We start from the raw sequence: 21241 nt of genomic DNA on the forward strand, positions 1-21241 counted from the left end.
AAGAGGAGCCTGCTCTGGTGACAGGCATGAGCACCTCACTGCCAGGATGTCCCCAGTTCCACCGTCTATCTTGGTGAGTCTTCTGGGTGCCTTACAAAGTGCACAGTGGAAAGTCCCTGTGAAACAGCAGCTAATCCCTGAGCTTCTGTCCCAAGGCCACAGCTCTGACTGGTATGGGGCAGCATCAGGCCTTGAGCCCAGGCAACTGTAGGCCCAGGGCTCTAGGGACAAAAGCTGGGCCCAAGTAAGCAAGAGAGGACACAATGGTGACAGTAACTCAGCTGTTCATGGCCAGGAAGGACAAAGACCCAAAATAATGTCACAGAGTCTTGGTCATTTAAACAAGCCTGACATTAATATATTTCCTAGTTGCAGCGTTACTCACTGTGAACTAAAACAACCTTCCTGCCTCTTTACACATCTGGGATTCCAAGCAGCAGCCTCTCCTCTGGGGCATCAACACCCCCCCTGCAGGGAGGAGGGGCAAATGCAAGGGCCTCTGGGAACTTGGTTCACTCAGCAGAGTGGGTGCCCACACGGGGTTCTTCGGAGTGGCCTCGTGGAAGGTGTGTTCAAGTACGTGCTCTTCCAACACTCAGAGGGACACAACAGGGTCTCTGGAGAGGGATGAGGAGACCCAAGAGTCCCCTGGAAGGGCCTAGCCAGGGAAACTCACAGATTGGCCCACCAAGTCACACGGCCCGGGTCTCAGCTTCAATTTTTTGTTCCCCGTGTAAGCTCTCAGGGTCCGGAAGCTGGGCCACACTCTGTCTGACGGCAATCTCGGGGCCGCCTCCATACAGGGTGTTTAGGTAGCTCCAGGTCTCCTCGGAAATCTGTCCATAGTCAGCTCCTACAGTGCATGGGAGATATGCCCGGTGGGGGTCCAGGAGGGCCAGGCCTCAGAAGGGAGGCAGGGCCACGACCGGCTTCTCATGCAGAGTAAAATTAAAAAAATAAAATAAAACTCACTGCCGCCGAGTTGTTTCTGACTCATAGCGACCCCTCCTTGGGTTTCCAAGGCGGTAATCTCTATGGAAGTAGATTGCCCAATCTTCCTTCCGAGGAGTGGCTGGTGGGTTTGAACTGCCAGCCTTCTGGTAAACAGTCAAATGCCTTAGGCACTACGCCACCAGAGCTCCCATGCAAAGTAGTCAAACAAATTTCAGGATTTTCCAGAGAAAAGTCCACTCTGCTAAGGACCCCACAGGACACATGTCTGGCTGCCAGCCCTTGTTTCCCAGGAGGTGGGTGAACATAAAGGACAGAGGAGCCAGCAGAAGGCGACAGAGGTGGGTGGGGGTGGGAGTGGGGCTAAAGACCCACACAGAGGCCAAGCACCTCAGACCATCTGCGCAGCACCCTGGGCTGGACCTGGCCTCTAAGACAGGCTGCAGGGGCTCCAGGGAGAATCGAGACAAGGCAGCAACCTGGCAGCTAGGAGAGGCGGAGGGGAAGCCGGCTCAGCCCGGGAGGCCAGGGTTCCGGCTCAGCAAGACTCACCCTGCTTCAGCTGGATGTGTCCACTTCCCTTGACCTGCACGATCCTGCTGTTGTCAATGGGCCCGGGAGGCTCTGGAACAGACATGGCTCAGGATTAGCGCCACCAGGCCCCTCCAGCAGTGGGAAGACACCCCTAGTTCCAGCCTCTGCTACGGCCTTCCACAGCTAACAGAGCCATTCTCAAGGGGTGCCTCTAATACCTGAGGTCCCAAAGAAGCTGCCCTGAGGCCAAGGGCCCCAAGCCAGGGAATCAGTGTGAAGTATTTAACATAGTGAAAAACGCACTGCCATGGAGTCGGATCCAACTCATAGCGACCCCACCTTGGTTTCCGAGGCGGTATCACTACGGAAGTAGATTGCCCAACCTTCCTTCTGGGAGCTCTGGGAGCGCAATCTAATCTGGGGCAACTATGAGTCGGTCCGACTCGACAGCACATAACAACAACAACCCTTCCTTCTGAGGAGTGGCTGGTGGGTTTGAACCACCAGCCTTCTGGTTAGCAGTCAAATGCCTTAGGCACTAAGCCACCAGAGCTCCTTAACACAGTGAGGTGCCTGGGATACCAAGTCCTCCACTACCAGAAGCCTCAGAGCCAGAAGCTCATGACCCTGCTAGAGGGAATTTCTAGAACTCACGTGCTAATCTCAGACTCTAGCTACTGTCAGCAGGAACCAGTGCCAGGCCACCAATACCCTAATCTCTGCCCTCCCCGACTCCCTTCCCATGTGCCTGGCATTGTGCTGGCTCTGTGCACGCTTCATCACATTGCATCCTCAACAGCCACCTGTGATGAGAACCTCTCACAGAGGCAGAAACTGAGGCTGACACAGGTTAGGTAGCCTGCCCAGGTCAGAGGTGACACCAGGCAAACCAGGACTGAGAGAGGCCCCAAATCGCAGGCCACATCCTTAACCACAGCCACACTTGACTGCACTGACCACCCCCCCCAGGGGCTGCTGGCTGTCCCAGCACCGTGGACCAGAGGCTGGGCAGCAGTGGGCACTCCTCTTTCCCTAGTGCTAGCTGGTGCTTATGCAGTCGGTGACAAACACAAAACCAGACAGCTCTGCCAACCCTGAGACTACAGGAGACCCAAGAACCTCCCTCCTGCAGGAGCCTGTCTCCTCCTCCGTAAATCAAAGGAACCAACAGTGTCCTTCCTAACAGTCTGGACAGTCAACTATGGTTTATTATTTGGGGCAATAAACTCCTCAAGGAAAGGGCCTTGCAGGTGAGGAAGAGCAGCTTCCTGGGGGCTTCCCTAGCAGTGTGTAGAGTGGGCAGAGGCCAGATAGAGAATGGCCTCCTACTGGGGCAATCACTCGGCAGGAGGTCTGCAGCTGGGCTGGGGACAGCAGTCCCGCCTCTGGGGCCTGGAGGAGCACTTGTGCACTCAGCTCAGCTGGGAAGGTGCTCACATGGAGGGGCAGCATCAGAGACCTGCAAGGCAGCAGGGACAGATCGCTCCACGGCCCAGGTCTCCCAGCATCTATCAACAGCATCGTCGCTGCAGTCCTCCTCCCAGGAAGGCTGCTCCCCTCCCCGACAGGGCAGCCTGGAGTCCCTCGTGGGGGGAGGGGAAGGGGAGAGGTTAAGTGCCAGGCACAGTGCCAGGCCCTGCTCTACTCACCGTTGTCCTTCCCCTTGACAAAGGCCTCCCACTCACGGAACCACTGCATGCTGATACAGTATATGACGCTGGGCGACTCCTCAGCCTGGAAGGCCTTGTTCAGCTGGGGACAGTGGGAAGAAGGGGACCAGAGAGGACGGTCAGCTTCCAAACCTCCCAGCTTTTCCTTTATATCCTCACCCTCAAAGCTTACAAAAATACTAGACACTCAAGGTAAACTCCCAGACAAGTTCAAAGAAAATGAACACCTACCTCCTACCGAGAGGGGACTGCTGGTCATTCATCATATTTTGGTGAATCTCTTCAGAAATTTTTTTCCAACCCAATTTGGATCACACGGGACACACTGTTTTTGCCCCCTCACTTCACAGAATGTGTCTATCTGCTCATGTCTTTACTCTTCTGACAGTGCCACTCTTAAACGGCCATGACGGATGGGAGTCCTGGACATCTTTACCCACCCTCTCCACTGCTGAAGGACTGACATCCCTGAGTCCCGTCACAGCAGCACTGCAGGGAAGGAGGGGGCCTGGCTGCCTCGGCCTCACACAGGGGTGCCCTTCCTAAGTGGAGTCACGCTGGGGGACCTTCTGCAACTTGCTGTTTTCATTACTGCACTCTCTCCCTGCACCTCAGTTGGTACAGCAAAGCAGCTTTCAACCAACAGTGAGCCTGCCCTGTGGGATATGTGGCAACGTCTGGGGGTAATTCTGGTTGTAACTTGCATCACGTGAGGATGCCAGGGATGCTGCTAAGCAGCCTCTGACACCCGGGAGAGTCCCCACAATGAAGAATCACCCAGCCCAAAGTGTCAGTGAAGCCAAGGCCGAAAAGCTCTGGTATATTCCTGCCCCACTCTTTTTACCACTGCTTAATAGCCCAACATGTAATGGGCCTTAATTTTCTCGAGCCAACAAGTTCTGCCAGTAAAAATCCTCTCAACTTCTGTCCAGGCCTCCACTCTGGTCTCTCACAGGACACTTCTTCCAAATAGGCAGCTGATGGCACAGCCCCTGTGGTCCCAGGGCCCAGCATGTTTTGAGCACAGGCAAGAGGAGCTGGTCCCCTCAGCCCCACCTACACGCACCTTGATGAAGGTGTCGATCTCAATCCTCCTGCGCTTGGCCAGAGCCTCAATCTCCACCTGGCAGGTGGAGCACACGTACAGATGGTTCACGGCAGGGCCACCCCCAAACCTACACCCGGTGGGAGGGAGAAAAACACAACCCTGAGAGGCAGGCCCTTGTAGGGAGAAGGCATGGAACTTGCTGGAGAGCAATTCCTGCCCTCCAAGGGGTAGGTGACTCTGGCTCCCACTCAGGGTCTCAGAGGAGGGGAGGGACCCAGGAGGCTTTCTGGGACACTGCTTTGCCCATCAGCTCCCTGCAGTGCCCTGTCACGTGTCCTCCTCAGGAGCTGGCACTGGCGCCAGCTCACCAGCAAGTCCCCAGTACCACACAACGCCTTCCACAGAGCAGGTGTGTCACAAATACCTGCTCAGTGACAAAGGCCAGGGACTGCACTTCCCCATCTTCTCCTGGCTGCTGGGCAGGGAAGTGGGCAGCATTCTGGTGGCTGAGAGCTCCCCTGAGGACAACGTCAAAGGGAGGCTGCCACTGGTAGGATAGTGCAGTGTAGTAAATTACTCAGTGTGGCTTTTCTACCCATAAGTCTTTGTAAACTCCAAGGTGGGATTTGCTATGAGCAACTGAGGAGCTCCTGATTGCTGAAGGTGTCCACCTGGAGTATTTCTGTTGGGAGTGGCACAAAACAATGTTCTGGGAAGTGCCCACTCTATCTCAGGTGCTTAGAGTTCTGATGCTATGATTGGCTAGTTTGACCACCCTGCCGGGCTCAAAAGGAGGCCTCCTAGAGGCAGAACTCTCTCTGACTGCTGGTTGAGCAAGATGTGCTGCCGAAAGAGACACGCGCCCCTGAAAGAGACATGTGCTGCTGGGAAAGAGACACAAGAGACATGCATTGCTGAGTGAGACACCGAGGGACCAGCACTGCTGGGAAAGAGACTGTGAGAGACTGTTGGCTGAGGGACAGTGGGCTGGGAGAGAGGCTGAGCATTTTTCCTGAACTTGAGTTGTAGCCTGTGGTGCTTCCCTAATAAACCCCATAATCTGTGAGTTCTGTGTGGCCACTGCAGCGAATTATCGAACCCAGGAGAGAGGTGGTGGGTGCTTTGGAAGGAATGGTTGGAGGAAGGGCTGGAGGGAGACAGCATGTCTGGCCTGGCAGGAATAGACCTTGGGTTATTGCTGGTAATCCTGTCTTCCTCTTGTGGGATTAGAGGAGGTCAGAACATGTGGCCTCCTTGCCATTTTTGCAGATAGTATGTGGCCCAAGCCTGAGGAGATCCCCACAAGATTAGGAGGTACATCCCCGTGAGGTCCTGACCCATCCATTGGCAACATGGGAGGGAGAATGTCTACTCCAAACCTGCAACTAAATGTAGTTAAGTCCGTAACAGTAAGAGACACGGGTGGCACAGGAACTTCTTTCCTCACGTGTATGACCACACCCTCAGCTGTGACATATCCCACCCATCTGGCTGAAGAGAGACAGGGTTGGAAATGGGCCATGACCAGAGTGGGCTGCTGGGAGGCAGGCCTGACTGGCTCGCAGCAGGAAAGCCACGCCCTCTCAGCCTGAACAGATCTGAACCTGAAGTTTACAGGCAGAGCAGCAGCCCGAACCCCCAGACAACACCAGCAGGGCCAGAGGGGAGGAAGAGGCCAGCCCACAGGCCCCAGCACCCTGCCCTGCAGCCCCACCCTAAAGATTTTCAGCAAGACAAGTTCATATGCTTGCTTCTACCTAAGCCAGTTTCCTGTCCCATGTGACTGGACTGGTACTAATGCTGTGTTTTCAGTGCACACTGTGTGTGCTCCTGGAAAGCTAGAGGGAAATGCCCTCGGGGCAGGGCCAGCTTCTAGCTGTTCGGTTGCCTGAGTGAGGACAGCTTAAGGGTTCATGGGGTCAGTCCTTGCCTGGTCTCCTTTGCTGCCCAGCTGAGTCCCCGGCCAGAGCAGAACCTGGCCAGTCTCTCCAGAAGAGGCTCCTTACCTGTTGTAGAGGTGCTCCCAGACATTCTGGGGCAGGATCACCACCAGGTCGTCGATGTAGTGGTATTTGTTGGGTGGGATGCCTGTGGAGAAGACAACCGGGAGAGAGAACTGGAGCTTGAGGCAACCCCTCAGCCCACCCGCCTGGGACCCCAGTGCAGAGGAGCCCCAGCAGGGCCTGCTGCCTGGGCGCCCTCACCTCCATGTGAACAGAGGAAGGTATGGTTGGTGATGGGCCCCGGCTCAGCGAAAGTGTTGAACTTGTTGAGCCATTCACGGGACACATAGAATCGCAGCAGGCTGGGCTCCCGCATGGCGGCCAGGGACACCACCTGCTGCCGCTCCCGCACAGCCTCCTCACTGCTCTTCCTGGAACAGAGTTCAGGGAGGGAGGAATGGGGAACTGCAGCTGGGCCTGGGCCTGCTGCCCAAGGTGGGGCATATGAATGGGGACATAGCCATGCCCTTGGTCCACAGCCCCCTCAGCCCTGTCTGGTCCACCTGGTCTGCCCACATCTCCTAGCTCTGCTGCCCAGGCTGTAGTCTGGCTGCCATCATCTCTCCACCGCAGAGGTCCCAAACTTGGCTTCTCACCACCAGGCTTTTCCACTTTCCCCATGGCAGACAGAGGGCTCTCTTAAAAACCCCAATTCTTCTTCCCTGCCCCCTAGTTTCACACCCTCCCAGGCTCTCTTCTACCACACCCTCATAGTACAGTCTTGTGCAGCAGTGGCAGGACATCCAGGCCCCATGGGTTGCAGGTGTGAGGGCCCAGCACCCCCTACCTGTAGAAAAGGACGTAGGCTTCGGTGTTCTGCACCACCGTTTCATGGACCTCAGTGACATACTGGTCATCGAACTCATACCACTGCCCATTGATAACGTTTTGACAGTAGGCAATATAGTGCCCACCTGCAGCGGGAGAGGCAAGCAGGTTACAGGGATCCTAGGAGACTGGGGGAGGGGGTGCCAGAAGCAGGTGGGCAGCCAGACTTACTGCCTGCTGTGCCGTGATGGCAGATGACTGAGAGGAGGTCATAAGTGGTGATCTGGGACATGCACTCCTTGGCTAGGAAGGGGCGCAGGTCGAGTCCCTCCAGGGGGAAGGAGACATGGCTGTTGATTTTGAACGAGTACATCACCTCATGCCGAAAGCGCTTCAGGTGAATGCACAGGATCTGAGGGGCAGGGGAGGGAGCTGGTCATCCCAGAGTTGGCTAGGGCCCTGGGACCTCAGCACCCTGGTGGGCCCCAAAGAAGTACTCTGAGACCTGCAGCTCCGAGGCACCCATGAGCTCACTGTTAACCCATGCCCTAAACCACTCAGGGCCTCAGGTCATCAGAGCAGAAAATGATAAGAAACCTCACAGCTGAGATTTCCACAGGTGCACAGGCAACCTGACAGGGTGCAGCCTACTTGCTCCATCTGAACATGGCATGTAGCCAGGACCTTCCCCTCACTTTGGTTCGTCTCTGGTTTCATTTCTTAGGCACACGGGAGCTGGCCTAGGCTCACTTCAGCCACACGGTCAGTGTCAGGTGGCCAGGCCTGATGTTGGGGTTGAGCAACACCCACGTGGGATCTGCTGCCTAGATAGGTTGTCCCTGAGAAGGGCTGGGCTACTCGCCTCAGGACACTGACCCTTCCTCTGTCACTAGCGATCAAAAGAACTCTGACAACTAGTTTTATTGTTGCCTCTTCTCAAATCCTTCTTCACAAAGATTGTCCAAACCTGCTTAGTTAGCAACATCATGAATACCTAACCCCCATCCTGGGCCATTCTTTGCTTTGGGCCATCCACAGTGGCCTTCACTGGTTCAAGCAAGCTCATTCCTGTTTGTTCCATTCTTCCTCCACAAGTTCAAAACCACCTTCAGGTCTCATTACATGTTACTCCCTTAGACAGGATCCCTAGGAGCTCTGACTGGGATGAGTCTGCCCCTACATCCCCCATTCTGCTTCTGACAGGGGCCATATCTGTCTTATTTGTCGTGGTACCCCCAGTGACCCCACGCCTGCCTCACTGTGGGCCCTCAGAAACATACCGTATAACAAATGAGCCGAGGCCACAAAAAGAGAGGACTCCAAGCTACCAAGGGGACTACGTGCCCTCTCCTTCCCATGAGAACCCCCAGCCAAATGTAGAGCGTCTCCACGGACCTCTCTGGCTTAGAAACTGGCGGCTCCTGAAGGTGAAGGGGGCTTGGCCTTCACACAGTCCCGCCAGCTGTGCTGTGCTGCAGGATATGAGTCTGGAGAAGCCTAGAGAGGCAGAGAAGTGGAGGAGGGCTGCCCCACTCACCTCGGGTAGTCGGAGCACCTTACAGTACTTCACTCCATTCCGCAACCTGGGGAGGAGAGGACAAGCAGAGAGGCTGAGTGAGCCACCGGTCTCGGTGTGGGAGGAACAGAGGACGCACATAGCGCCCCCCAAGCCAGTCACTTCTGTGAGGCCAGGATTGAGCTCTCCAAGTAGGAGAGACACTGGGGAAGCCAGGGGGAAATCTGTGGAGCACAGACAGACCACAGAGGTCAGGAATGGCACACACTCACTTTTTACACCGCTCACAGCTGTACATGTTGTCACCTGGGGCAGTAAAATAAAGGGACTGGGTTAGCAAGAGTAGGGAACAGGGAGCAGAAGCTGAGATCAGATGATGTGAATATAATGACATGTGCCTAAGAAATAAAACCAGAGATGAACCAAAGTGAGGGGAAGATCCTGGCTACATGCCAAAGGCAGAATCCATAACCAGAAAAAAATGGACACATTGGATCCCAGAAACACTTAAACTCTTGTATGAACCTCACCATCGATAAAAGTAAAAGTCAAAATGGGTGGGAAATGCAACATTAAAGACAGAATATGTGTTAAAATCATTAATGTATAAAGAATTTTCCCAAAGGTTAACAAGGTATCAAACACCCAAAAGAAAAATAGGAAAAAGACAGGAATTTTTAAATAATACGAAAAGCCAGTACACTTACAAAAAAATGTTAAACCTCATTCATAATCAAAGAAATGAAAAATTAAGTCAAGGTATCATTTTTGCCAGGCAAACTGGCAAAACTTAAAACCTGGTTACTACCCTAGAGTTGCAAGGCAGTGTGAGGGGCAGGGGAACATACAGCCTCAGGCAAGACGCCAAGTGGTGGGGTGGCACTAACTTGTCCCACTTTTGAAGCAAATCCGGCCGTATGTATTACAAACCTCACACTGCACATTTCTCCAAGAGTGGACTAGGTGTCTGCATGAGAATCCAAAGCCCCTGAAGACCTTCAGGGTTCCCAGCACAGCATGGCACTAGGCCCCAGCCCAGGCAGTCTAGACACTCACCCTTCAGCTCATCTGCAGCGAAAAAGGCTGCAAGGCAATCCTCCAGGGTCACGACAGGCCCCCAAAACCAGCTGGGGGTACAGGATACCACAATCCTATGGAGACAGAAAGGGATGGCAGGGGTGCTGCCAGGTCCTGGGCAAGAAGACTGGGATGACTTGGGTTTGCTCCAGGCCCGAGCCCCAGCAGAACCCTGATAACCAGAGCAGCAGTGTGGCAGAGTAGGTGGAAGGGGCCCAAGTGTGGAGCCAGACACCTGGATTCAAGCTCTGGTTCGACCAGCCGCCAGCTCCATGTCCTCAGGCAAATGACGTCACCTTACTCCTCACTTGCTGTCCTCATCTGTGAGGCCAGTGATCTCGGTGGCTTTTCCCATGGGCCGTTGTATGGGCCCCTAATGTCGTGCAGGTACGGCCCCTTCACTCCACACAGTGAGGGCTCAGTAAAGCTGCCCGTGCACTCCAGCTGCTGCCCTCCTTCTAGCTGCCTCTCGGTCACCCTCCCCATGATTACCCATCCCCCAACTCCAATCCACACAGCTCCCATGTGGCCAAGGAACTACACTCCCTCCTCCCTGCCGCCCCCCCCCCCAACTCAATGCATCCTTCACCCTCGAGATCCCTTCCAGAATCTCCCCGGTCCCTGCAAATGCTTGTCCATTGCTGAAAGTCTGTCTCCTGCCTCGACTGTGAGTGCCAGGAAGGCCAGGCCAGGGCTCGTCTTGTTTGCCCAGCAGGCAGGAAGGTGGATGTACCGTCGGATATACTCCACGATGAAGGCAAGCCAACCCTGGGCAGCATAGCTGTCCCCACAGGTGCCTGGCTTGGCTGGCACATTCTGGTAGATGGCCGAGTGGAGCTTGGCCAGGTCCTCCTTGCCAGGAATGGGCAGTGAAAGGTCCTGAAATGTCTCCACTGTGGTGGACACCTGTGGGGTAGAAGGTCAGCCTGGGTCTCCACCTTCCAGGGTCCTGCCCAGCCCTACCTGAACAGTACCCACACCACAAATTCCAGCCACTAGATGGCAGTGTGGGGGAGAGGGCCTGACTCTGAGATTCAGGGAGCCTACCAACCAGGTCCTCCTGCTGCAGAAAGGTAGAGAGGGCTAGATGGACAACCTCTCCTACCACCTGCAACCAGAGTGAGTAACACTGAGACTGCCAGCAGCCTGGCAGGCCTTCCTCAAGCCCCAAACACTCACCCGGTCACAGGTGAGACACTGCACGAGGCTGAGGATGGAGCCATCGAAGATGTCCGAAATGACACTGCGGTAGCGCTGCTCCTTCCGCCTCCGGCTGCCAGTAGTCAGAACCTGGGCTGGGGGCACAGCATGGCACTAGGCCCAACCTCCACCTGTCTGTCTGGGACAAGGGGTGGGCACTGGGGCTTCCTTTGCCAGGACATAGGGTCAAATCTTTATGAGTCATGTGACTGGGGCTGCAATTCACCTCTCATGCCTCGATGTTATTAACTCTAAAATGGAGATCCCACACACATGTCCCTTGTGGTGCTACAAGCATTCAGAGATGCTGGGTGAGAAGTACGTACAGCTTAGCCCCTGCACCCAGTGTTTGAACATGACAGCTGCAGGTACTATTGCTACTCCTAGCCCAGAACTCACATGCAGATACCGTGCTGGTCTACCCCTCCACCCCACTCCTCCGAACCTTTCTTGAGCACATATGACGGCCCCATCCTCACAGGACTTGCACGAGGAGGGGTGCTAGACAGCTTGTGGACGGGGCTGCAGGGGCAAGAGGAGCTGCGTATATGGGCATCATTGTCTGGCTCTGGGGACAGAAAGGGGACTATGCTGGGGCCAGGGTAACCAAGCCAGCCAGGCCAGGGTCCCCATACCAGCCCAAGGCCTGATCAGGAAAAGGACCCACCAGCAGTTTTTAATGGGACTAAGGCCTGAACCTATGTGTCTCCAGGCCCTATACATGCTGGAAAGGAACTGTTCACACACTTCACTTTCCCAACTGGGGGCTCAGGGCTCCAGGCAGGGCTCTGACTCTGGCTTCAGTGTTATTGCTAAGTGAGATCTCTGACACTGATTTCTCTCCTGGAAGTTGGGTCTAGCGGTAGACTCTACCTTCCACGGTGGTTGGGAAGACTGATGGGCTACTGTGCGGAGGTGCCTGACACACAGTAGTTGCCAGACAAATGGGGCTCCCAGCTCAGCTGCCATGCTTCCTCCCAGCAGCCCCGGGTGGCCCCTGGTTGTCTGATACCTGGTGTCCGGCAGGGGCTGGTGGAACGCGGCAGCGATGGCAGAGTCTCCGTGGGCTGGTCTTCCAGGGTGGCCATGGCAGTGTCCACATCAGCATCCTCGTCCACTTGCTCAGAGTTTGTACGCTGCTGGCCCCAGGAGAACTTGCGGTCCTTCATCCGCTCCTTTTCGGAGATGGCACGGCCCGCCTCGTCCGGAATCAGCAGCTCTGTTTCGGCCTGTGAGCCACCCCCCCCACGACCCTGCCCGTCACCCTCACCCCGGTCACTGCTTGAGTCGCAGGACAGAAACTCGTCCTCTGACGGGCTCCGGTCACCCTCTCTCTTCTCTTCTGTGTCACTTGAGTCAGAGTCCCGAGCCTCTGTCACTGCTGCTGCTGCCACCTCTGGCTCCTTTAACTCCTCATGCAGCTGGTCCATCAGGCAGCGCAGGAACTCCTGGGTGTCCTGGAACCATGGGCTGCATCAACAGGATGAACTGGCCACAAGCACCCTGCTGCCTCTGCTGACAAGGACGCCAGCCTCTTCCATCTAGTGACTGCCTTGTGGGTGCCCTGTGCAGATGATCTAATCAACTCCTCACAGGAGACTCACCAGGCGGTCCTGTCCTAAACTCCATTTTACTAAGGAGGAGTCTGAAGCTCAGAGAGGTTAAGGGACTTCTCCCAGGCCACCCAGCTATAGTATGGCAGAGCTGAAAGCTGAACCAAGATCCATCAGACTCCACAGCTCATGTTCTTAACCACCAGCAACTCTGCTTCAAATTCGGTGTGGAAGGCAAGAGAGGATGTACAACATTCAGCCACTAAAATGAACTTTTCTCTATAGGCCAGGCCAGTGGGGATGATCAGGGAGCATCCTGGAGAATGAGAGGGTGACACAGAGGGGCTGTGCACAGGGAAGGCATAGCTGAGTTCCACACTAGCAGGGCCAGGCCACCCACATCATCAGCCCTTCTCTGGCTTTCCCTGCTCTCTCTCCTCTGCCAGCACCCAAGCCTTCTTGCTTGTCTGTGACCTGTGTGTGCCTTACCTTCCCTTGCCATCATAAGACTGAAGTGCACAGAGGCTGGGATGGGGGGGTGTTAGAAGCCCAGCTTCCTGCACACCTATGTAAGACTGATCACAATGCCACCCACAGGTTGGCTGGGTGCTCAAGTCACAGCCATGCCAACTTTATCCTGATTCCTCTATGACCGTGTCTCCAGCCCAGCAAGGCCTCTAGTCAGCCTGCCCACTAAGCCCAGCCCAGAGCTGTGCACACAATACGGGAGGTGCTTTGAAGGCTTACAGGGTGATGATTGCAGCCACCCACTGGCAGCTAATAGCACTTGGTGGTGGTGGCTGGGCCCCTGGAGGAGGACCTGGGTTCAAAGTCCTGCTATGACCCTCAGACTCTTTGAGCCTTATGTCAGAAGCAGCCACCAGTCCAACTCCTGACCCACATGAAGCCAGGGTTCTGCAGCGGGCAGATTCAGCTAAGCACCCACAAATCTGGAAGGGCCTTGTTCTCTTAGTGGGAGCAGAGTGAAGGGAACAGTCTGGATGGATTTCCTTAGGCAGTGTCAGACACCAAGAGCAGAGAAATTAACCACTTGCTTATCTTGAGTTAGGGAGGCGGGGGAGGAGGAGACAGACCTGTGTCAGGTACACTGAAAGCTTCTTCTAAGACAGAGGTCTTCGGTACACCATCTAGTTCTCTTTCCAGCAAAAGTACTATGTGTCCATTGCCAAAATCTCAGTCTATACAGAACAGGTCTACATTGCAGACTCAAGACATGTTCCCTGCACTGCATCCAAGAACCAGGAGAAAGGGATGCTTGTCCTGGAGTCCAAATGGATGTCACACAGCAGCCAAGCATCCCCACTCAGTGTCCTCACCAAGAGACCAAGAGCCAGCAGGGGACCCTGCACACAGAGTGAAGGTGGTGATTTGGGGCGAGATTTTGAGTCCCATGCCTGCTTCTGTGTGCTGTGGGTGTGACATGGACAAGCAGCAGAACCTCTCTGAGCCTCACTCTTGACTCAGTGCCCGCTTCATGAGAGCTTTGGGAGAACTAAACAGGGCTGCACTCATCATGTGGCACATAAAGTGACTGCTCAATAAATGGCAGCTGGTGGAATCGCAGTCACTCCGGGTGTTATTACTTCCCAGCAAGGGCAGTGTTCAGGCAGCAGTGGGCTTCTAGGGCAGGTGCCTGGACAGGCCCAGCTGAGGGTGTGGGCAGGGAAACATCAGGGAATGGACGGGGAGCAGGAGGACGGGGACCGACGGAAAGAGCAACAGGCATCCCTCAAACCACCACTGCTCTACCCCCAGCCCCACACTCAGTCAACAGAAAAGGTAACCAAGCAGGCCCAGCCCCACCCTGTACACACAGTCAGGGGCAGGACTTGGACCACGTGAACTAGCAGCTCAGCTCAGGGCAAAGGCAGAGACCGAGATGCATTCTGCTTCATCTTGGTTCCATGATTTTACAAAACAGAAAGATATGATTGTTTTCAAAGGGGTTCTTTACATTAGAAAAAATAATAAAAGTGAAATAAATTCCACCTGTGGTTTGAAGAGCAAGAATGCTGTGTGCCATTTTGAGTGCAGTGCTGAGGGACACAGACTTTGGAGTTAGACTGCCTTCTGCCATTTATCAGCTATGTGACTAGGCAAGTGACTTAGCCCCCCAAGCCTCAGTTTCCCCATCTGTAAATACCAGGAGTACCTGCCTCAGCAGGTTGTTAGTGGGGAAGGGGCCTCCAATGTCCTCATGCACATAAAGTGCCCAGGCCGTGAGAGCGTTGTCTTTAAGATACACCCAGCAAAGTTTAGCTGTTTGTTGCTATTTTCCACTCTACTTTTGGCTTCAAAGCCAGACCTGGTATAGTTAATGGCCCTGGGTGTCCTCTGGGCAGCTCAGACGGCCTACCTGCTGGGCATAACCTCGGAACATCGGGTTGACCAACTTGATCCCATGAGACAGGCTGGTAGGAACCACGTAGCTTGGGCTGTTGGAAGACCAAACCCGTTAGTCCAGGTGGCCTGCCCTAAACCACTCAATCCTGTGACAGACAGGCAGGCAGGCAGCCGGTAAGGCTGGATCAGACTCCCAGCCTTCAGTTACCTGAAATTGGGAAGCGCTTACCCTATCAGGAGCCCCACCAGGCTCCTGCATCTTTACATTCAAGAAGGAAAAGGCCAAGTCATAGCCGCCTCAAGCAGATAAAGCTCTTGACTAGGATGACGTAATTTCTAGCTAGTTCACAACAAACCCACCATAAAAAACTGTGTTTTTATTTTGAAAGTAGAGTTACAGTGGGTTTTCTAATTTCAAAAAATACATATTTCCACTACTGAAAACTGTAAAATTTCAGAAAAGCACAACAAAGAAACCTCACCACTAATCCTATCACCCAGAGGTAACTACCATTAAGATTTGCAGATTTTTCTGTAAAAATACAGACAGATATCCACTAAAGCATATACCAGTGTTTGCTTAAATGAACCTTGTTTCTTATAATATTGGAATTATATTATATCATACTGTTTTCCAACCTGCTTTTATACTTAATATATTTCTATGTGTTCATATAAATTATTCCTAACTTTGAATTTTCCCAGAGGAACAGATCTAATCCAAGCTCCTGATCTTTCCATTCATTTCATACTAAGCTAGAAGTCTCTGCATGGTCAGTGCCATCCTCAACTTCTGAGTATCTTTCATGTGTCACAGTGATAGCTAACAGTTGGGACTGGCTATAACATGCCTACTAGCTCTGATAGTGTAGTGACTAAGGCACTTGACTGCTCACCAGAAGGCTGACGGTTCAAACCCACCAGCCACTCCTCGGAAGGAAGGTTGGGCAATCTACTTCCTCATGATACCGCCTAGGAAACCCAAGGATGGGTGGACAGGATCTACACCCAGTTCAAATTCTACCTCCATTTTCACAACCTGTGTGACCTTGAGCAAGACATCTAAATCTCTCTGAATCTCAGTTTCCCGTTTGTAAAACAGGGTTGGGTACAACCTAGACCTCACAGGTTGTTGTAAGTGTTACAAAGGGTAAAGTCTGTCAAGTGCTTGGCTCGGGACCAAGTCCCCAGGAAGTGCTCAGTAAGCAGAAGGGCTGATAAAAATCCCCATCCTCACACCTCTGCCCAAGGTCAGGGACTCACTCACCGTTTCTTGTGCCAGACCTCAGAGACCAGCTTCTGGTAACTTTTGCACAGGGCTGGCTTCTTGTCTGTGCGGACCAGGCCTCCACACTCCAAGAAAAACTGGGTCAGTGGAGGGCTGGGGACGGACAGAGAGTAAGGTCAGAAATAGTGTCGTTCAGAAAGAGCTAGGCAGAGAAGCAAAAGTCCCAAGTGTTCATGGGGGGACACACACTGGCACCCAGACTCAAGAATGCCAATGGAAGGCTGAAAGGACCCCATCCTCTCCTCTGTAAAGTCAGACGTGAGCTCCGCACTGGAGGAAGGAAGCTTTGGGGCCAGGAAGCGGCTGCTGTACCAGTGAGAAAGGAGCCAGCTCCTGCTCTTCCTGCCAGCTCACTCCTTGGAAACCTTCCTGGACCTGAAGGAGACTTCTTTGCTCCTTACTCCCCCATTTTTTTAAAAACTACCTTATTACACAAGAAACATATGCTTAATGTAGAAAAAATAGAAAGTACAGGTAAGTAAAAAATAATAATCAGCCATAATCCTACCTAAGGAGAGCCACTCTAAACCTATTGGGGCATATCCTTCCAGACCTCTCTGTGCAAGCATATCTGTTCCTTCCTTCCTTCATACATATACTGAAGCCCTCCTACGTGGGAGGCCCTGCACCAGCCATAGCAGACCACCCAGCCTCATGGAATTGATAGCCTATCCTAGATGAAAATTAGTATTTTCTCAAAACAATGGGAGCCCACCACACAAAACTTCACAGCCTCCTATTTTTTTCCACTTACCATATTGTGAACCCCTTTCCATTTCAATAAATATTTCCCTGCATTATTTTTTTAATGCATCATTTTTAGTGACTTGTAGTTTTGTTCCACTGTAAGGCCGGGCTACAATGAACTCAACAATCCTCTGTTTCTAATAAACAACAAAGTGGCAAGCATCCATGTACATACTACTCTCTCAATAGCTCTGATTATTCTCTTAGGATAAATTACACTAGGAAGGACTGCTGGGTCAAAAGACATGTGTGTTTTTATGGATTTTGGAAAGTATCCATCTACACACCACCACAGGCAGCATGCTCAACCCCGTCCAGGGCCCACTGCTGCTGTTTCCAGGGCTCTGCCAGGGACAGCTCCCAGTCCCACCCTTTCTCTGTGAGGTGCTGACCTACCAGTTGGATAGGGCCTGCAGGGCAGCATTCATGTAGCAGGAGTTCCCGAGGTTCTTCATGCCTGTGAGACCTAGGAAACAACACCCATCCCCAGGGGACCAGGGTTCTGTCCTGGCACGGAAACTTCCAACTTCACACTCAGAGAGGGGCTGTGAGCTCACAACCCCCAGGACCCAACCAGAGCAGGACAGGAGTAGCTGGTGTTACACTCCCAAATGCTTCCCAATAAGTTAATGGGATTCTTATCCATAAAGCTATGGTTTAACTACAATTAGTCCAAGGGACTGGTACACCATGTGATCCTCAGCCAACATGACTATGAGACCAGAAGAACTAGATGATGCCTGGCTACCAACGTCAACCACTCAGAGGGGGATCTGTGTAGGAGATCCTGGATAGAGTGGAAGAACAATGTGGAACAAAACTAAAAATTACAAGGAAAAAAAAAAAAGACCAGGTTTGCTGGTCTGATAGAACCTGGTGAAACCACTGAGACTTACGGTTCCTAGCTGCCTTTCAGGTCTGGAATTGAACTCATTCCTGTGGCTTCCAGCCAAATAAAAGACCTGCATATGGACTGAACATTTACATCAGGTAGATACACTCCTTGGGAGCTCTGGTGGTGTAGTGCCTAAGGCATTTGACTGCTAACCAGAAGGCTGGAGGTTCAAACCCACCAGCAGCTCCTCAGAAGGAAGACTGGGCAATCTACTTCCATAGAGATACCGTCTTGGAAACCCAAGGAGGGGTCACTATGAGTTGGATCTGACTCGACAGCAGCGAGTTTGATTTTTTGGCTTTCAGATACACTCCTTGAAGAGATCAATCATGGGAGAACAAAAGGGCAGTGTATGCACAGGGAGACTGCTGGGGGTGGGGGGCAAGAGTGCATGTGAGGGAAAGACACAGGGAAGAGGTAACTATGGGGAGGAAGTGGGAGGGGAGCTGTTGCATTGTGGGAGACTGCAATCAACATCATGAGACAAAGCGTGCATGAACTGCTAAATGGAAAATGAATTTGCTCTATAAACTTTCACCCAAATCACAATGAATATTTAGAAAAAAAAAAAAAAGCTATGGTTAACTAAGTGCATTAAATATACAGACTTTTCAATCTTCAACCTAGCCTGGCCCATTGTCCACTCTCCACAGACAAGGAGGTCAAGGTGCAGAGGACTGGCTGGCCCAAGGGCACATGGCTGGAAGTGGGGACTAGGACTGCCAGGCCTCTAGGACTCAGCTGAGGATGCAGACTAGTATTTGTGGCACTCAAGGGGGAGCCACTATGCCTGCACATGTTGTGATCCTGCCCGGTCCATGATGAGACACAGTGTGTGTGGAGACAAAGACCCCAGAGCTTCCCAGCCCCCCAGCCAAGGCTCCAACAGCTTCCTCTATTCTGGGGGCCATTACCTCGAGGTTTCAGATCATCGTCTTCTGACTCAGACTCTCCTTCGTCAGCCACAGCAATAGGGACAGCTTTAAGAGGGTGAGAGGGTGGTGGAGAGTCCTGCATTAAAGACCCAGAGTGAGAAAAAATAAGAGGGTTAGAGGGAGACTGGTTGGGGTCAGAGGCCACATACCTCCCAGGGGAAGGAAACCCAGCATCCCAACCCCATGTGCCCACTCTGCGATTAGACTGATGGCTAATTTGCAGTTTATTTATAATAAATGTGGGGGAAAAAAACAGAGACATAAAGAAAACACAAAAACAGCATGCAATCCAATTTTCTTAGGAACCACTTTTAACAATTAACAATTTATATGTATACATGTAGATTGCTGTTAAGGTATATTTAATTGCATATTACATGCATATTACTACAAATACGTAACAAAAATGGGATATTGTATATATTACTTTACAGCTTTTGTAAGCATAATCATAAACATCTCCTACGTTTGTAAATATGTTCAATAAGCATTTTATTTAGCACCTACTCATGACAGTCCCTGTTCCAAGTGTGGAGGAAATACTGCGGTGAGGAAAGTCCTGGACTCCTGGAGCTTCTACTCTAGTACATAGTTCTGACAACTAAGACTTATCGACCATTCCCCGAGGGCAGACACTGGGCTAAGGCTCTCAGATGTGTGAGCTTGCTAAGCACCCCCAACTGTGACGGCTGTACCCCGCACCCATTCTACCACTCTGAGGGACTGTTATCTAGTTAAAGTAACACGAAGGTGGTTTCTAGGTGTTTCCCCGGGAGAAGCAGGTTGCAGTGACTATTGGTTGGCTTGTTATTCTCTCAGGGTACATTTCTAGATTTGGGATTGCCACTGGCTATCTATAGGAGCGCTGATAGCGTAGCGTCTAAGGCATTTGACTGCTAACCAGAAGGCTGGAGGTTCAAACCCACCAGCTACTCCTCGGAAGGAAGGTTGGGTGATCTACTTCTGTAGTGATACTGCCTCGGAAACCCAAGGAGGGGTCGCTATGAGTCGGGTCCGACTCGATGGCACATAACAACAACAACAACAACACTCTAGCTTGTGAGCTCTTTGAAGGGAGGTCCTACCCTTAGTCATCTTCATCCTTGTCACCTCACATAAGCCTTAGTACACAGCTGATTTCAGCAAGCATTTGCTGACATGAGCACCTCAAAGTCATCTAAGGATGCTGGTGACCCAGGAATAGACTATGGCTTGTTCTCCACTGATGCATAAGTCACACTGCCCCTTGGCCACTCTGAGAAGTTTAGACACTTGATGCAGTCTCACAAACAACCTACTAACTCCACTGCATCCTCCTTACCTGCTCCGAGAACTTGGGTGATGGGCCTGCTTGGGGGGCCACCAGCCGCCGCTCCAAGAACACCTCTTTCTCACAGGCATAACACCATACCCGAAACGTGGTCAGGTTCACCGTCAGGTTGTGCTTTTTAACCTAAAAGTAAGATCCACCCAGAAGCACCTTGTAAAACAGGCTTAGCAATCTGCTTCTGAAAGGTCATAGCCTTGCAAACCCTATGGAGCTGTTCTACTTTGCATATGGGGTCGTCCTGAGTCAGAAATGACTCGAGGCAACCAATAAGATTCAAAATAAGGTCCAGGATACACAGGCTGAACAGGAGCCCTGAGCCCACAACTGGGGCCCTCTCAGTAAGACAGGACTGAGGCCTGGAATCTCCACATTTGCTATCTTCCCATCACAAAGACTGTGGTGTGACATTGCTTTTATATGGCCTTTATTGCTCTGAGTTCAACTGATAAGATAGCACCTAATAAGCTACTGTCTTATAACTCCCACCAAATGATTCGGTGGGACTACGGAAATAAGGTGCAATCAGCCTTGGGCTCTTGATGCTAATGATGATAATGATTCTTCTCCCAAGCTTGTAAAGTTCGACAAGGATGCTGTTATCAAGCCATTTTTACAACTGTTGTCAGAAGTGAAATTCCTTGCAATGGCTCCAGACTGTGGAAGCATGGCGCTTTGTAAGAGAAAGAACAAAGGGGGGGTGGGAAGTGAAACTTTTGATTCTTAGATGGTTACTTTGGTTATTGTTAACTGTAATGGTTGAAGGGAAACAAGAAATGTTATGCTGAAGGGAGAAAAGCTGCATCTGGAGTGGCTTAGGGCAAATGTCAGGCTGGTTAAATGGTTAAACAAGATTGATAGGGGCCAGGGTCTTCTGGTTCCACTCAGTCAGAGGCCTAAGGCCATTTGCATATAAATGGGAAGATAGTCAAGATGTGGAGAAGAGAAGATGAAATGGATATGTTTTAAAAAGGGTTATGTGTGTGGGGGAGGTCATGTGTTTATTTGAATGTACTATGGGTATCGAATGTTTCTCCTACCTAGTGCTATAAAACAGAGCTACATGTATGATAGAAATGAGCACTGTGTATTATAGGTAACAAAGAGTGTGCAACTCCACCTCAGCCAATGCTTGATTGGGTATGCTAAAAAGGGAACTAGGATTTGCCCAAAAGAAACACAGGCTGTTTCTTTCCAGTAGTCCTATGTATGGAGTACTAAGGGCCCACCCAGAATCTTTCAGTTAGGAAATTTGTTTTCAAAAAAAGATGCAGTTAATAAATGGTGCTGGCAAAACTGGAGATCCATTTGCAGAAAAATGAAACAAGATTTGTACCTCACACCACACACAAAAACAAACTCCAG

The 21241-nt window shown here is 52.0% G+C and overlaps 1 protein-coding gene across 1 annotated transcript in view; it reads right to left on the reverse strand.

Annotated features, from left to right (window-relative positions):
* Positions 1-692: 692 nt before the first annotated feature.
* USP20 (ubiquitin specific peptidase 20) overlaps positions 693-21241 on the reverse strand; it is a 32261-nt gene continuing 11712 nt past the window's right edge. Inside the window, exons 4-23 of the mRNA XM_007944229.2 lie at positions 19871-20002; positions 18529-18625; positions 17116-17185; positions 15952-16065; positions 14698-14776; positions 11780-12224; positions 11213-11335; positions 10747-10862; positions 10301-10473; positions 9547-9641; positions 8763-8796; positions 8512-8557; positions 7206-7386; positions 6994-7120; positions 6408-6577; positions 6210-6291; positions 4222-4330; positions 3135-3237; positions 1504-1575; positions 693-853 (exon numbers count right to left, since the gene is read on the reverse strand). Of these exons, the coding sequence (XP_007942420.1) occupies positions 693-853; positions 1504-1575; positions 3135-3237; positions 4222-4330; positions 6210-6291; positions 6408-6577; positions 6994-7120; positions 7206-7386; positions 8512-8557; positions 8763-8796; positions 9547-9641; positions 10301-10473; positions 10747-10862; positions 11213-11335; positions 11780-12224; positions 14698-14776; positions 15952-16065; positions 17116-17185; positions 18529-18625; positions 19871-20002 (2529 nt within the window). The remainder of the gene's footprint in view (positions 854-1503; positions 1576-3134; positions 3238-4221; positions 4331-6209; positions 6292-6407; positions 6578-6993; positions 7121-7205; positions 7387-8511; positions 8558-8762; positions 8797-9546; positions 9642-10300; positions 10474-10746; positions 10863-11212; positions 11336-11779; positions 12225-14697; positions 14777-15951; positions 16066-17115; positions 17186-18528; positions 18626-19870; positions 20003-21241) is intronic.

The sequence above is a fragment of the Orycteropus afer genome, unplaced genomic scaffold, assembly GCF_000298275.1.
Source record: "Orycteropus afer afer isolate SDZICR_OR568_19922 unplaced genomic scaffold, OryAfe1.0 scaffold00123, whole genome shotgun sequence".
In the NCBI taxonomy this organism is placed as follows: Eukaryota; Metazoa; Chordata; class Mammalia; order Tubulidentata; family Orycteropodidae; genus Orycteropus; species Orycteropus afer.